The 14,803-nt window shown below is 43.4% G+C and overlaps 1 protein-coding gene across 1 annotated transcript in view; it reads right to left on the bottom strand.

The window, feature by feature from the left end:
• Positions 1-5,211: 5,211 nt before the first annotated feature.
• The window catches only part of rasgef1ba (RasGEF domain family, member 1Ba), a 76,178-nt gene continuing 66,586 nt past the window's right edge, over positions 5,212-14,803 (bottom strand). The window contains exons 9-15 of the mRNA XM_068738326.1: positions 14,086-14,188; positions 11,648-11,727; positions 10,731-10,826; positions 8,091-8,186; positions 7,502-7,625; positions 6,338-6,410; positions 5,212-5,374 (exon numbers count right to left, since the gene is read on the bottom strand). Coding sequence (XP_068594427.1) covers positions 5,350-5,374; positions 6,338-6,410; positions 7,502-7,625; positions 8,091-8,186; positions 10,731-10,826; positions 11,648-11,727; positions 14,086-14,188 — 597 coding nt within the window. The 3' untranslated portion in view covers positions 5,212-5,349. The remainder of the gene's footprint in view (positions 5,375-6,337; positions 6,411-7,501; positions 7,626-8,090; positions 8,187-10,730; positions 10,827-11,647; positions 11,728-14,085; positions 14,189-14,803) is intronic.

Raw genomic sequence — 14,803 nt, 5'->3', positions numbered from 1 at the left:
GCTCTTTGTCTAAACACCTCTCTCTCTTGCATTTAGTCTGGGTTTGACTTTGGTTACGTGGGCGGACAACAACGGTGGGGCGCTACTTTTTTATTCATGCCCCTCCCGAGTGGAGGTGCAGATGGGTAAATTCCTCTTTTCTAATTTTGGTTTAGTAGAAAGGTTATTTATTCTTCAGCGTTTACTTATTCTATCTTAAATACCTTTCCTGCTATATAGAATTCCACACGTGACGTAACTCAGAGAGAATCCCCCTAATGGGGCGAAGTGCAACTCCCGAGATGCAATCTTCTAGAGCAAACCTTTGTTTGCTCCGGCTTCTCGCTCGGCGTCCTAACACAGAGTTGCATATCGTTTTAGACCCTCCAGTCTGGTCACCACTAACCTTCATGAATGAGTTCACAAAGTCTTCCCCAGTGACGGTCTTGCGTTGACACCGTGAGGTTCCAGACCGTCCAGCCGTGCAGTGATCCCATGAGGACTCAGGCTGTTTTACTGTTACAACTTTGACTCATTCCGTTCATCCACATGAAACATTTATTCACAGACACGTACATACAGGGTTTTAAGTCTAGACTTTAACAACAACAACACACAGATCTGTATACTTTATGTCTTTCTTATATATCTATATATATATATATATATATTATAGTGCTGCACAATAGTACCGGTTGGGAAACGTCGCCGTTTCTGCGCGCCCCGACAGGACTGATGTTGATCCCTATCTGGGCTCAGAAACGGGAAACACACCGTTTCAGCGTGATGGAAAATACCTCATTCGCACGATAGGACTGCTGTTAATCCCTACCCGCCTGGTTAGGAACAGAGAAACATAACGTTCCGCGCGATAGGACCGCCGTCCCTACCCGCCTTCTCCGGGTGTCTCACCTTCAGGCAGGTCTGCTCTCTGGCTCGAATCCCGTCAACCCGATCCCCCAGGGACTGGCATGCGAAGGATTGGCCCCGGAAAAGGGTCTTAGTGAATTAGAGTGTGCACCCTCTAATCAATTCTTCCAAGCCAGCCCACCGCAGACGGGTGTATTGGATCCTGCCGACAACGCCAATTAATGTCAGGTTTGTGACACTGTAAAAGAGAGAAAATCAGAACCAAGCCCCAAAGATTCAACCCAATAACCATTTTCTTGCGGTAAGAAACGAGACTAGTATTCTTTCCTTCAGCAAGGGAGAATGGAGCTGCTCTCTAGCCGTGCCATCGACTCTCCCAGCTCGTCCTCGATTCTCCTTGGTCTGCAGCTTGTTCATTTCCTCTTCTCAGTCTCACACCAGTTTCCTCATCGCTCAACTCCAAATCACCACCACACAAACACTATTCAAGGACCACGTCCCAAGCGAGCATATGATCTCCCAGGGCCGCGCCCTTATCAGCTCCAACTCACCCCCACACAACACAACACAGCTGTTTAACTCCTAAGCGAGTCCAACACAAATATCCTCATACGTTCATTCTGGTGCACCTCCATTCATGCTCAAACAATAAAAGCACGTTTTTGCAAATACAGTTTGATTTTTTAAAGACCGGTCCCTTAATTGATTTTTCCCCGACGTTTGATCCCGTTAATTTATACTTAAAAGTATTAATTATATTGAATTACTCCGTTAATTTATACTTAAAAGTATTAATTATATTGAATTACTCCTAATAAGGCCCGTTAATTTACTCGTACCCAGACGTTTGATCCCGTTAATTTATACTTAAAAGTATTAATTATATTGAATTACTCCTAATAAGACCTGGTAATTCCTTAAACGTCTGGATTATTTATTTAGTAGCCTTGTAATTCCTTAAACGTCATTGGAAGTGTGTGGACATAATCATAGTAAATATAATATTTATTCACTGATCCACTGGAAGTGTGTGGACATAATCCCAGCAAATACAATATTTATTTACCGATCCCGTTAATTTACTCGTACCCAGACGTTTGATCCCGTTAATTTATACTTAAAAGTATTAATTATATTGAATTACTCCTAATAAGACCTTGTAATTCCTTAAACGTCTGGATTATTTATTTAGTAGCCATGGACTTACATATGGGCCTCTGCCCTTCCTGTTTGTGCACAGTCTCACAACACTTCCTGCTTTAATTTCACTTCCCTGTTTTTAAGTAAGTTGGAAAAAATGTTACGTATTAAATACCAGCAATACCTGTAGTCACCCGATGCAAGCCTGGTTCTTGGGACCCGTTGTCCGGGCGGGCAGCCGGCGCCGGAAGGGGGAGGCCCGTCCCCTTCAATGGGGAGACGCGGTGTCCTCAGTCCAGATGTGGGTCCCGGGTTTCGGCACCAATTAATGTTGGGTCTAAAATGAATAAACCCAAAGAGGCCTTGCACCGAAGAGACGAAACGAGGCAAAACTGTAGATTATTAGATTTATTAAGACAGCTGTCAGCCGGGAGGGATGGAGAGACGCAAGTAGTTAGCTTCGTTCGGCTTCACCAAGACACCCCCCCTCCCCCTGGTCCTCGCACAATTTATAAGCGTGACGCATACACATGAATATCGTGAGTAAGGTCAAGAAGAACAGAGTGGCTCTGTCCTGACTTCTACTGATTGGTGTGTTATTGATAAGCACCAGGCGAAGAATGATTTGACAAACATAGGCAACTGAAGAATCAGGAATACACACTGGAAAATGCTTTGTCTCCACTCAGGCTGCAGACAAGATGTGTACGTGCGCAAATCACCCAGACATGAAGACTCCAACCTTGGGCAGATAGCTCGTCGAAACAATACGAAGCGTTCCCTTCTTCAGTCTAGTCAGCATATACCAGATCTCCGATTGTCACTAACTCAGCAGTTAGTCACATGGCAGAAGACAGATGACACAAGGGGGGTTTGAGCATTAAAGAGGATTATACACAGATGTTCTGAGAAATACACAAATATATGGAACGATCTGTTTAAGCAACTTCACAGTGGGCGAGATGATTGATGTCGTCTGGTCTACAAGGAGATGGATGGATGGATGGTTTAGTGGTACTTATACACGCTACAGTAAACTAGAATATATTACTTTATTGTATTTAACTGTTCTATTTTATAACAGCATATTTATGTACAACATTAACTCCTGATCATTTTTATTATTTTAAATACCAAATTCTAACTTCAGTGGTTTTAAATATGTCAGTGGAGCATGGTTTGTGTTGCAGTACTCGCTTCATGCATCTGACGATGATGTTCTCCATTAAGTTTGATGTCATTGTGGCAGCACCAATAAATCACAGCTCTGCTAAGAAATGTTGTTTAACACCTTTAACAGCATTTACCATTTTATTACGGCCTCAAATGTCATGGACTCTGGTAGTTGTACTACCTTATTTTGATCGCACGATGGCGGCAAATCTGTATTTTGTTTTACAGTTAGATTTAGCCCGAAACTCGTTCATTGAACTTCCTCAAACGTAACGGGAAAGTTTTTGTTTTTTTGCACACCGCATTTTATAACCTTGTCTCTCCGTAAAATTACTATATCATTTTAAAGTGAAATAGTATGAGAACAAAAGAGATCTCAGAGAATAAATTTTTATTCCTTGTCAACACATTTCTATATTTTATTTGTTAGGTATAAAGACTAGATCTTAGAGGATTCCCATCAGTTAATCATGTAATGTTATATTTCTCTTAAGTTGTACGGTACTCCAGCTTTCTGATATCTGTAATATAATAATCCTTTAACATTGTTGCAACTTTTAGTACAGTTTGATTTGCAGCATGTGAACACAATAAAAATTAGAATAGAAAGCTCCACCAAGCTTTATTGACAATTTTTCACATGATCCCACTCATGTAAAAAAATAAAGAAATAAAAACCCTCCACATTCAACCCATATACGCCAGTCAGTTGATATTTTTCACATTTTTATTTTTTCCTTCTATGAACTGATAGTTAATTTATAAACAGTTCCTCTATTCCATCTTAACAAATACAAATGAATACTGGGAGAAAGAAAGAATGTACACAACAAACCACAACATCACTTGTTGAGGGACGAGCAGTTAAGGCAAAGCACACATCAGTCGAAATATTTAACTTCATACTCATACTTATGCCTTTGTAAAATAAGCATCTCATACAAACTTGTATAAAAAATAATAATTACGCCAATATTTAAGGACTACTCAAACATCTTATGCATCTAGTAAAAATTAAATAACGGTAATTATTGGCAATGAGGACTACACTATTCATAAATAAAACAAATAAGGTAGAAACCTTAGCTTTAATAAACAGGAAAACTGAATAATATTTAGCATGTGTCGGTTTAAAACATAAAAATGTAAATCAATTTACTCAAGCAAACGAGCCCATTCACTTTTCCAACTCAACAACAAGGGGGCAGCATAACCATACTCATCTTCTATCAGGGCAGGTGAAAGGGGGCGACTTATCTCCACAGCAGAGGGCTGGTTTAACACTGATTATCAGGAACGACGGGAAACAACCATCAATCCTCACACCTTCCATACAAGCTCACTGCTAAATGTGTCCATATGCTTCACATGAAGTACTTGTCGGAGTGTCCATCAACTCCTCGAAACCTATTTCCTGCATCTGTGAGATGAGGGTAGGAAGTTTCAGATGCTGTTCAACCACACGAGAAACACTTTGGCTGAAGCTCAGCGATGCAAAGCTTACTTAATCCTCGACGGTGTCAAGGATAAATCAAGATAAGGGCGGGTCACAAGCCTTATGTACAACAAACAAACAAATATCTCGAACATATTTAAACTGCAGCAGCCAGTGCTTCTTTTTCTTCTTACACATCACAACCAACAAAACCTTCAGAAACCAAAAGAGATCCTCGGCATAGTACAGAAGGAAGGAGACACAATTAGCTGCATGAGAACAGTGATGAGGAAAATGTCTTCATATTGAGGAAGCCGGCTGGAACCAGCAATTCTGTCGAGCTAGCCAACCAGCAGCTAACTTTGTAGCTTCAGTCGGGGAACAAACAGCCCCGCAGAGCGCATTTAAACCCACAGAAGTTTTATCAGGGAGAAATGCTTCAAGGAAAAGCACCGAGGCTTTTACTTTGAGGGTTCGTTGCATTTCATTCTTTAGAAAAACGACTACAAAGTCATACAAAGAGATGCAAAACGAGCTGTTCTGAAATATACAGCACAAGGAGAAAGAGTGTAAGGAAAAGCAGAGCTGAAAAGAAATCTGATGCTGGAGGGGGGGGGGGATTTCAGAGGTCCTCGCCAGCCAGAGTAGAGATTGTAATTTCCCTTCCAACACAGGGATACTTCCTTTGGACAACCACGATGTTTAATGGCCGCAGCTCGCTTGTCGGGGTCGTCATCGTTCTGGTTTCTTCTTTAGACCCTGCTGAGCAGCGTGGATCTGTGGACAGATGAAAACACGGCCGTTACCCCCACCAGAGGTCCAGACTGGATGTGCAGTCCTGCCAGCTGTCATTTTAAATGATGGGGATTGGTGTGGTTTATTCTAAGGGGTTCTTGACAATGCAAGATGTCAGGGCGCTTCCTCTAATGCTGAAGCTAAACCAATAAATCTAAGATATTGAGTAAATCTACCGGTAACTAATTTAATCTGCACTGATCCATATAAGAATATATAAAACGCGAGCAAAACTGAGATTTCAGATTATTTTCTTTCTAATGTTTAGATATTCTAGAAACATTGTAAAAGAAACATTTGCAAAATATTTTGACGGATGACGTCCAGAAGACAGAAAGCTAAATCGTTTAAAGTTAAATCAGCTGCGCGTAGTGAATCCTACTCTGAGGCTGCAAAGTCACACGTTTTCACAGACCTGCCATTTAGTTTATAAATTGGATCATTTTCCCCCTCGAGTTAAAAAAAAAAAAAAAAACATCACCGGAAGTGATGCATCACAAAGACCTCATGATGTCTGGATGATCAGAACAGAAAAACTGAACGTCTCTAGACTCCGTTTGTGTCGATTAAACTTGAGTGAGCGATGCTGAAGCGAGAGGAAACACCCGCCGTCAGCTCTCTGGGGCTCTGCTCGCCCGTCTACAGCTTTCCCCTCATCCATCTTCCTACGTGCACGGTGCTGTCCGAACACGGGGATGATGCGTTAGTGCAGAGGGATGCAATTGAGTGAAAATGACTGATATATTTTGTGCGTGTCTGTGAAAGCGATGCCGCGACAAAGAATTGTGTGTGTGTGTTTAAGACGTTTATTGAAGAGTGGGCGGGTCAGATTCGGTGTGTGACCTGCATCCCTCAGGGTCTCCCTGGTTAGCAGGGAGGCGGGACGCGACAGCCGTGATTAAAAGACCACGAGGGTGTGTGTGTGTGTGTGTGTGTCATACACACCTCAGAGACTTCCATCTGTCCTTCTCCATGTTGTTCCCAGGGCCTTCACTCTCATATGAGGCCAGGTACAATGCTGCAACGAGAAAAGGAATGGCGTCAAAGGAAATTGAAACCTGATCTGATCCTTTTAATCATTTTTCCTGTCATTTTCATGCAGTGGAGCGTTAAATGGAGTTTGGCCGTTTCACTGGAGGAGTCATTTCCTTTCACGTCAAGCTCAAATGAACCTGCATCCCCACAAGTTCTCTTAATTGTGTTTACTTCCAGCCGACGGCAGGATGTTCACCGTCGCCCACGGAGGACGGCTTCGGCCCTAGAGGCGCTGATTAGCTGGATGAGTCCAGAGTCAGGAGAGACTGACGGACCTTCTTGTGTCGCTCTGATAAGAGCCGATAAGAGCAGGAGGCAGAGACACACGACTGATGGGGACCATTAGATAGAGCTCATCAGCGCTGCATGCATGTAAGATAGCAGGAGGTGTGGAGGAGAGGCCGAGTACAAATAGAACCCATCCTGTTGTACTGCTAAATATTAGTCTGCGTTTGATTCAGGATACAAACGTTAGCTCATCTAATATGCCTTCCATCTTTTTTAAATGCTGTAATCCTTGAGGAAATAAATGTATTAACTAGGAATGTCCCGATCCGAGCTTGCGATCGGAAAGCGGACCCAATCACGAGCTTGCGGACTCGATCGGAATCAGAAGTTCGCTCCCGATCAGGACTCGGATATATATGGATAGTTATTGTCATTACTTAAAACCTGTTTTAAATATTCGTATTTAATATTTCCTGTTGCGCTAGTGAGTCCAAGTCCAAAGTGAAAAAAGTACGTTATTTAAATTTACTTGAATGTTCAAGCAACGCCACAGAAGTGCTGTTTAAGAGTTAAATGCTGAAATAAGATGATAAAATAAAAAATAAGGGGCATCCTGGATCCGTTTTTTTTTTATGTATTAAAGAAGTATCGGATCGGGACTCGGTATCGGTATCGGTTCAAAATCAAATGACTCGGACTTGGGGTCAAAATAATCTGATCTGGAGGTCCCTAGTATTAACTTTATTACCCAGTTAAACATGAAGCCACCTGCTTATTGCAGACAAAGATCTGAACGTGAGCAAAACGTTTCCTAAAAGTAAACCATTTCTGGATTGATTAACGCACCATCCTCTGTGAACACTGGCGCCGTCAGCAGGTACTGCAGAATCCTGCGATCCTTCTCAAATGGACACTCCACTTTTTTCCAGGTCATGAATTCGCTGACTTGTTTTGCAAGCTCCCAAAATTTCTGGAATAAAGTAAAAAACAGATGCTTAACGTGTTAATATTCAGATATATATAATATGCTCCATACAAGCAGCCGGTGTTCCATTTATCACTGTTATGCGGCCTCAGGTTGTAGGGCTGTACTTAACACAGCGACCTGACGCATTACGCTGTGGTTATAACACGTGCTCTGAAGCGTTTCAGCGTCAGTTCCGTGTGAAAGTCATCAGAGGGCAGGACAGAAAAAGCTTCCCAGGGTAGAACCCTTAAAATAGTGTCTGATTCATAAAGCTGAGACCAGTGGAACACTTGTGGAAACACAGCTGAAATAAATAACCCTCAAGTCCCACTTCTTCATTTTCCAACACTCTTTAGAGAAGTGGAAATAAATGGCACTCGGTCCGTCACCAGGCGGTGGAACCCCTGTGACGAGAGGAGTCAGATAATCTGTTGGTGGGGAAACACCTTCCGAGTTAAAAATAAGTACCTCAAAGTTGACGTGGCCGTTCTTCAGCCTGTTGACACATCCCTCGTTCAGGAAGTAAATGTCTTTAATGAGAAGACTGAAGAAAGGGATGACAATCTGCAAGAGAGCCAAAAGAAGAAGTGTTCACTGCTGGGATCAAGAGGCGTATTCCTGTATGACTCCTTAGAAACACAGATTCAAAGGGAGGATTAGGACAGGGAACATCTCATGATGTTCATTTCCTGCCCGCAACACATCGTCCCATGATCCGATTCTACGGGGAGTTTCATCAAAACAAACCCAGCCACTTTCATTTCTTACCTATAACCTAAAATAATTACTGAGGACACAAAAAAAAGAGAACAGCGACCAGCGGGGAGTTTCCAGAGGAGAATCCCCCTGTAGAGATCCATCTTTAATCCATCCATCTCCACCCTCAGATTGATTCAGGATGCCACGTGTCTCAGTACCAACAGATACTGATGGCGTGGAGGGTGGAGAAGAAGCACCTGGCTACTGGTTCCACTATGCGCTGATGGGATTTTCCCAGCAATGACTCTACCATCAGCTGACTTGGATCTGGTGCTATGAGTGAAGAATAAACACCACTATAACTCCCAGAGTTTCAGGAGATACCTGGAATGTGGCACAGTGACCTACACAAGAGCCTTATTTCCTGGAAGTCCCAAAACATCCTCAAATGCTATTGAATTATTTGTGCCGGCAGGGTTTCTAAAAAGATGAAATGCTAGCAGGAGAACCGCACACAGAACAAGTCAGAGGCCGTCCTTAAACCTCACGCACCCTCTCTGAACTTGCTCTCCCTTCAGTCGAGTCGTTTCTCCCCAGCCAGTGAATGCATCTGATCCCCGATCTCCTTTGAACTGACTTGCGCTTGTCGGTTGAACGTCTGCACCTGCTGCAGTTACACACTCTCAGGGGTCTGGAGGGCCAGGATGTTTACTGGAACACGCGTGATCCAAACCGGTGTCATGCCTGAACACACATGTTCTGCTTTCAGATGAAAAGCTCCCAACAGGAGCAGAGAGGAAGTCGAGTTCACAGCTGGACGCATCTGGAGCCAGAGGGGCAGCAGGGCTCGCACCGCGGCAATAATTAGAGCAACCACAAAGGAAATTGGCAGTAACACCGCCCAGATTTATATTTTTTATGACTTAATGTTTCTTTTTGAATATATATTGTATAGAAAATATTTTATCCTTAAGCCTTCTGTCTGTATTGATTTATTATTTGATGAAGAAAAAAGTAAAAGGTTTACAATTTTAAATCTAGAAACCAAGCCAGTTATGTCTGCCAGGTATGTTAGGTCTGTTTGCCCCCCCCCCACACTTTCCTTGATGAACAGCATCTTTATCCTCAGTGCTCATTTAGTGCTGCTGTAAAACGCTGGTTCTGGCTGTGCCACCCAAATGAATCTTTACTGATGTAACAAACTGAAATATGTTCTACTTTCTACTTTGTGGAATAGCATTTGCTGTTGCAACACAAACATGTGAAGCATTGAGCGTCCAGCTGTTTGGTCTTTTACTAAAATGTCATTTCATTCAAGTTCATTAACGTCAGATGATTTTATTCTTCCTGTTCTGACAGTAAAGAACTAAAACTGCATCTCTGTCAGATTGTGATGGAGTGTGAACACTGGCGCTGCTGACAAAGTCGACAGCGCCGTGGATGCCTGCAGGAGATCGTCAACAGCCTCTCCTCCGTACAAGGAGAGGACACGGGGGCAAGAACATACCAGAATCCTTGGGAACTTTCCGCTTCATGACCCTGACCTCGTGTCCGAGTGCGTTTGCATTTCTGCGTTTTAGAAAACATCCCCCACAAACCTCAGAGGGCCAGACACACATTCATGGTACACTCAGTCTCCATAAAAAAACTCACTCACAAAAATATTAAAAATCTGTTGTGCGAGGAGAAACTAACCACTCATGTCTGGCACAGGCGCCGAGATCGGGTCAGGGCCGAGAACGCCGTGTGGTCTGGCAGGAGTTGTCTTTTCCTCCCTCGGTTAGGAGAACCAAACATGTTTGTTGGGAAGCTTTGACCCTGGTTGTATTTCGACCCTCTCGTATCACAACCTCAGCGTCCCCTCTGGCCCACACGTCTTACGCAACCTCGTCCCTCGTCCAAGTCTGCTGCGCTCATGTTCACGGCTGCTGATGCTGTAATCACGATGAGGGCGCAGCTCCCAGACGATAACATAATCGGACCCAGGCTTTGGCCTGTCTCCTCCAGATTCAACGTTACACTGTAAGAAGTTAAAGGCGGGGAGATAATCACCTCAACCTTTTTACAGAACTGCAGAGGGTCGCTGTTGCAACATGCGTCACCGACGCTGATGGTCAGAGCGTTTGTGTTTGTTCTGTTAAGTCTTTAGCGACGCATCAGACCTAGACTAGAATCATCCGAACCTCAACCCGGTTTCCACCTGGGGAGGGAAGCGCTAGAAGAAGCTCAACTTTTATTTTTCAAAGCTGCACTTTAAATGTCAGCGTGTACATTTAATTTGCGTACATTCAGACAGGATCAGAGCGGCACGTTACTCATATTTATGCGTACTACTCCGCCGCATAAACTATCATCCTCTCATTCAGAATGCATGTTGTGTTCAGTTGGGGCTGCCGGGTGAGGCCTCACCTTTTCCCTGCTGCTGTTGGCGGTGATCGATCTCTGTGTGGCTCCTCTGAGCGCCGTTCTGTAGTTGTAGAAATTGCCGGAAGGATCCATCTGGTGCTGTGAAGAGAAAACACACAGCGGAAGTTTAAGGATGAGCTCAACTCTGATTTCATTGATGGAAGAAATCAGATTTTCAGATTTCAAATTGTCAATGACTCGTTTTGCCACAGTTGCTGCTGAGAAAATGACATTTTCCTGCAAAAGATTGATTCAAAAGGAGCCAAACTATCATTAACGGAGAAAATGAATTTTCTCCATACTTTACACAAATGTTAACCCCTAACACACCATCAGTGACGTGACATGGCGCGGCGTCTGTGACCACAAACAAACCCATCAGCACCGTAACTTCAGATTATGAGAAAGTAAATCTCAAATAAGGCCCACGGGAACACACGCTGGGGCGAAAGGAACTCATCAGCACAGTAAAGCTGTGACAGTATGTGTGACAGAGAGAACACAAGAACTCTGGCGAGACATGAAGGGAAGAACTGAGCTTCAGTGTGATCAGATCACACTGGAGGTCTCCGCCTCAGATCTCCTCTTTGAAAGGGTCGACTGAATGACCTGTTGGGCTCAGGCAGCATCTTCTCTGCAGTGTTTCCTTAGGTACCGCAGCGAAGGAGGGGGTCCGATCAGCAGATGCAGGATGCTTCATCCAGTGGCTTTACATGTTCCATTATACTGCTATAAAGTGGGGGTGGGGGGGTGTCAGCTCTGACGGTGTTAATCTGTGTGAGCGTTTCCTCTTCCTCATCACACTCGACCCAACAACTCGCTGACAAAACAAGGCACTCCCTTTTCTATTTGCTGATTGTACGTAATGGGTCGAATGACTGTATCTAATAGAACATTTCAATCTTTTCAGACAAACTTACTTCCAAGATGTCAAACTTGGCTGTTTTCACTTTACTCCAGGTCTTCTTGAGCCGAGACACAGGACTCATGTTCATCCCAGCTGCAACACGGACACAAGAACAAGGAAAGAAGGCAATAAGAGAGAGATCACGCATCCAAGAAAGCACCCAAACACGATCGCATTAGCATATGCCATTTTCCCCATTCAGCCAGACAGACACACACACACACACAGACACACACACGCACACCTAAACCTCCCCCATGGTAGTCATCCTTTAACAACCCCACCTTCCTCTTTCTTTCTATCATTGTCTCATCTGATGAAGCAAAGGAAAAGGCCACAGGAACAATGGCGTTAATACACACCTCGTTTACCCTTCCAGAGCTCTGCTTCCAATATGGTAATACCCAATATGTGTGTGCGTGTGTGCGTGTGTGCGTGTGTGCGTGCGTGCGCAGGCACAAACCGTTGTGTACAGAGCTCCACAACAGCACTGACTAAAAACATGACACCCCAGCAGTGCAGGGCCAAAAAGAATTAGTCACACAACAGGGTGTGACAAAACATCCCCATTTACTAACAGACAGCAGAGTGTGTGCGTGTGTGTGCGTGTGTGTGTGTGTGTGTGTGTGTGTGGGGGGACAGGTGTTGGCTGTGGTGGTCACACCACTGGGACACACATTTCCCATTTATGAGGACATTAATATATTGTATTGTTGACATCTTCCTTTCATCACCAACACAATGCCCCAAAAGGAAAGACAAAACACTGAAGGAGCGTCCAGGTGTCGTCTTTAAAGGGCCATTCCACTCAAATTACACACAAAAAACATTCTCTCAGACCGGCGCTCTTTTATACAAAAAAGGAAATTCAATCTACTCAACACTAAACTTGACATGGTGTGAACGGTGTGTGTAAGCAGTGCTTCCAAACTGCTCACACACACCGATTGAAGTCGTCTCGTTTACAAGATAATGGATGGATAAATGGAGGTTTTCTATTTTCCCGTAAGCTTTAAATGAACTTTGCATCTCTATTGGATTTGTTCTCATTCTGGACAGAGATATTAACCGGAAGCATGCAAACCAAATCCTCTGCACCTTCCTGGCCAATACAACTAAAGCCGAGTAAGACGAGTAGTACTACCCGTTAATTACATCACTGACACACTGTCCAACCCTGGCTGTCTCCGAGGACAGGCTGGTGGAGGAGACATTTGCCTGGGGCTCTCCGTGTCTCTCAGGGGAGAAAAACAGAGAACAGCTGGCACTCCAATGTCCTCTCACGCCACTCTCCTCTAGCCCCCCCTCCTCATCCAATCTTCGCCTCCCCCCTCCTCCCCCGTGTGCTCACACTCTCTCTGGTCAGTGTTGACCATCTGCCTGGATAGTTTGTTCTGAGTCCTTATCCAGCTGCCCCCTCCCTCTGTGATACTCCACCCTCAGGCCTGTGAGGATGACCAGATGCCCTCTCCTCTAAGCTCCAGGCGAGACCCCAGCATCCACAATCTCTGACCTGTCTGAGGTGCCGCAAGGCTCTAACTGATCTGTATGTAACCTGGTTAGATTTACTTGAACTAATATAATCTAATATATTTTAAATAATATATTTGCATATGGTTAACAGGTCAACCTTCTGCCAACTTGGTTTGTCCTGTTGCCCCTGGCAACCAAAGTGAATCCTGAAACTCTCTGTTCTGCAAATAACCATCTGCTCATTTGACCTTCATCTGAACAAATGTTTAAGAAAAGGAAATCTAAAAATGTGTCATTAAAGCATTTACAATTTTCTGCCTACCTAAAATTAGGTTTAATTCTTCAGAGTTCATCAGTCAGTTTCTCCACCAGATTAAATAGATCAGATCATGATGTTTTTGCAATTCATTAGAATTAGATGAATAACTATTAGCCTAATAGCAACATTATTAGTGCAGTACTGATATCAGGAAACACATTCAACAGACGGAGACAAAATAGGCCAGGAGCATCTTTGTATGAGCTTAAAATACGATACATGTATGAGAGTATTACTGTAAATACACGCAATAAAGTGTCAACTCCTTAATGCCAAGAGAAAAAACTTGTGTTTCCCCTCCAGTGAGCAAATTCTAATGAAACAATTACCTGCATGAAAAGCAGACCCATTCCCTCTGCTGCAAAGTTGATTGCATCAGAGATAGACGTACATTAAACAAGTTGGCAATGAACCGACACGAAGCCATGAGGGGACACTGCTTGGTTTTACCCAGAAGGAAATGCTTTGTGCAAGAATGGATCTGGATCAAATCATTTTCCTGGATTTTGAATATTTAATTAACAAAAAATGAAATCTGGGATGGGCTCCAGCACGATCCGCGACCCGGCAACGGAGAGGATTTAATCATCTCAACTCATTAGAAATGAATGTCTACTCCTGGAAAGAATTCCTTGTTAGGATAAAGAACAAAAACTTACATATGATAGCCATGAGGGAGTTAAAGTTGCCGATGTTGAAGCATTCGCGAGCCACGTCGATGAAGAACTCGATGGCCCGAGCTCGGTGTTTCTTTTTCGCAGGCTGTTAACAAAATGAAGAACATTAAAGAACTGAATAAGCCCTCAGGACTGACTGCACTGCTTGATAAATGGAAAATGCGCAATTGCATTGGGTTTATTGTTGCTCTTAAATCCCTTTTAAGTTCTAGTTGAACATTATAAGCTTTAAATTATTATTACCTCTGCTAATGCGGAGGTGATGTAATCACAGGAATTGGTTTGTTTGTTTGTTAGCAAGAGAACTCAAAAGAGTTAGAGACGGATCCTGTGTGAAATTTTCAGGGGATGTTGGGAATGTTACCAGGAACAGATGATTACATTTTGGCCATGATCCAGAAGAGATCCTGGATTATGGATCCCTTTGAAATGTTCGTTAACATTGCAGTCAATGAAGCTTCAAAATTTGTCCCTGAATCTCTCTTGATTATTGACCGAATTTGACACAGTCATGTAGGGTGGGGGCCTCTAGCTTACCACCAAATTTCATCCAGATCATTGCATTTAGCAGGATTACGGAAAAACTGCTGGATGGATCTTGATTAAAAAAAATTGGAAAATGGGTCTTGGTCCAATTTATATCCCATCAAATTTTGAGAGTGATCCGGATACAAAAAAACAAAACAATCAATGGTAAAAA

This window comes from Brachionichthys hirsutus, chromosome 4 (genome assembly GCF_040956055.1).
Source record: "Brachionichthys hirsutus isolate HB-005 chromosome 4, CSIRO-AGI_Bhir_v1, whole genome shotgun sequence".
Lineage (NCBI taxonomy): Eukaryota > Metazoa > Chordata > Actinopteri > Lophiiformes > Brachionichthyidae > Brachionichthys > Brachionichthys hirsutus.
Note: the sequence above shows the minus strand (reverse complement) of the source record. Positions and strands in the feature narration are given on the sequence as shown.